Source organism: Gastrolobium bilobum, unplaced genomic scaffold (genome assembly GCF_033153095.1).
Source record: "Gastrolobium bilobum isolate Gb01-03AN ecotype WA unplaced genomic scaffold, APGP_CSIRO_Gbil_v1 utg2798, whole genome shotgun sequence".
Lineage (NCBI taxonomy): Eukaryota > Viridiplantae > Streptophyta > Magnoliopsida > Fabales > Fabaceae > Gastrolobium > Gastrolobium bilobum.
In genome coordinates this window covers 85,220-86,494 of record NW_026898492.1, presented here as the reverse complement: position 1 = coordinate 86,494, position 1,275 = coordinate 85,220, and the positions used below count along the sequence as shown (strand labels likewise).

General features: G+C 33.6%; 1 protein-coding gene across 1 annotated transcript; it reads left to right on the top strand.

Moving 5' to 3' along the window:
* Nucleotides 1–260: 260 nt before the first annotated feature.
* LOC133316756 (uncharacterized) lies at nucleotides 261–713 on the top strand. Its single transcript, XM_061518532.1, has 2 exons — nucleotides 261–431; nucleotides 537–713. The coding sequence occupies exons 1-2, from the start codon at nucleotides 261–263 to the stop codon at nucleotides 711–713; spliced, it is 348 nt and encodes a 115-aa protein (XP_061374516.1).
* The last annotated feature ends 562 nt before the right edge of the window (nucleotides 714–1,275 follow it).

Below are 1,275 nucleotides of genomic sequence, written 5' to 3'. Positions count from 1 at the left end.
ATAAAAATTTTAGTCCTGAGATCCCTAAGAAAGACAAAGGAAACCCACATTAGTCTTTTCGTAAATGAACCTTCCACGACGTTAATAACGTTCCTGACGTGTAACGTTAACCAGGTAAATCACATTCTACGTAGGCCTTAAAATGTCGTCGCTTCGTTGTTTAACCAGAAACATACATATTGGGTATTCCATCATTGTCTGTATTTTGTTATTTAGGGTTTAGGTATTTTTGTGTGAACTTTGTAATTTACAGTGAGAAGATGAATGTTTCTTCTGGGATGGGGAGCTCAAGTGGAAGCAGTTCAATTGGGGCTAGAAGCCAAAGAAGGATTGCTTCTCCAAGGTGTAAATGCGGGAGGCCAAGTGTTGTTTACACTTCCAAAACTCAGAGAAACCCAAATAAAGGATTCTTTGGGTGCCTCAATTCCAAGGTGACCAATTTATAGACAAGTATACACATTATCTAGTTTTCAGTTTTTTCATTCGATTTTATTTAAGTTGAATATTATTTTGAGTTTGGTTTCATTTGCTGTTAGGAGAAGAAGCCATACTATGATTTTTTTAGACGGGTGGCTGATGTCATTGATGATATGATGGAAGTGGAAGATTGGAGAGTTAATAAGCTGAAGTTGAATATAGCTGAAATGGAATTCAAGTTGAACTATTTGGACATGATTCTGAATGATCAATTGCAAGTTAAGGTGAATGAGTAGAAAATAAATATTAATGAGCAGCAAACAAAGATTAATGAGCTATCAATGAAGATGGTTGCTGTAAAACCCCAGTTTACCTAACCGGAATGCTACGTAAAATGGTACATACGCACACATAATTTAATAAGAATAGCAGAAGACTTCCTATGAGTATCACAATAGTTCTCTTGAAACTACGTGACAAATTAAAACTTTTCCTTTGTATCATTTATGTTCACAACATTATAATAAACTACACAGCCCCATAACTGCATAGAATTAAGTCTTAACACCAAATTGTAACAGTTACCAATTCAGTAAAAATGGATAGCATAACCTCTATTTATTGGACTATCCAAATCCTTAAACCTGATATCTAGACATAACAAACACATACAAATTCATATTAACGTCTTCAGAATCTATCCATAGATTCCTACTTACTCTCATCAAACTTGAAATATACAGTCATACTTTGCTGTACGTAACATATCCAAACCTTTAACTATAAAACGTCATATCAATTATATACATTTGTACCCATAATATTTTCAACCCAAATACATAATTTATCTGAAACATA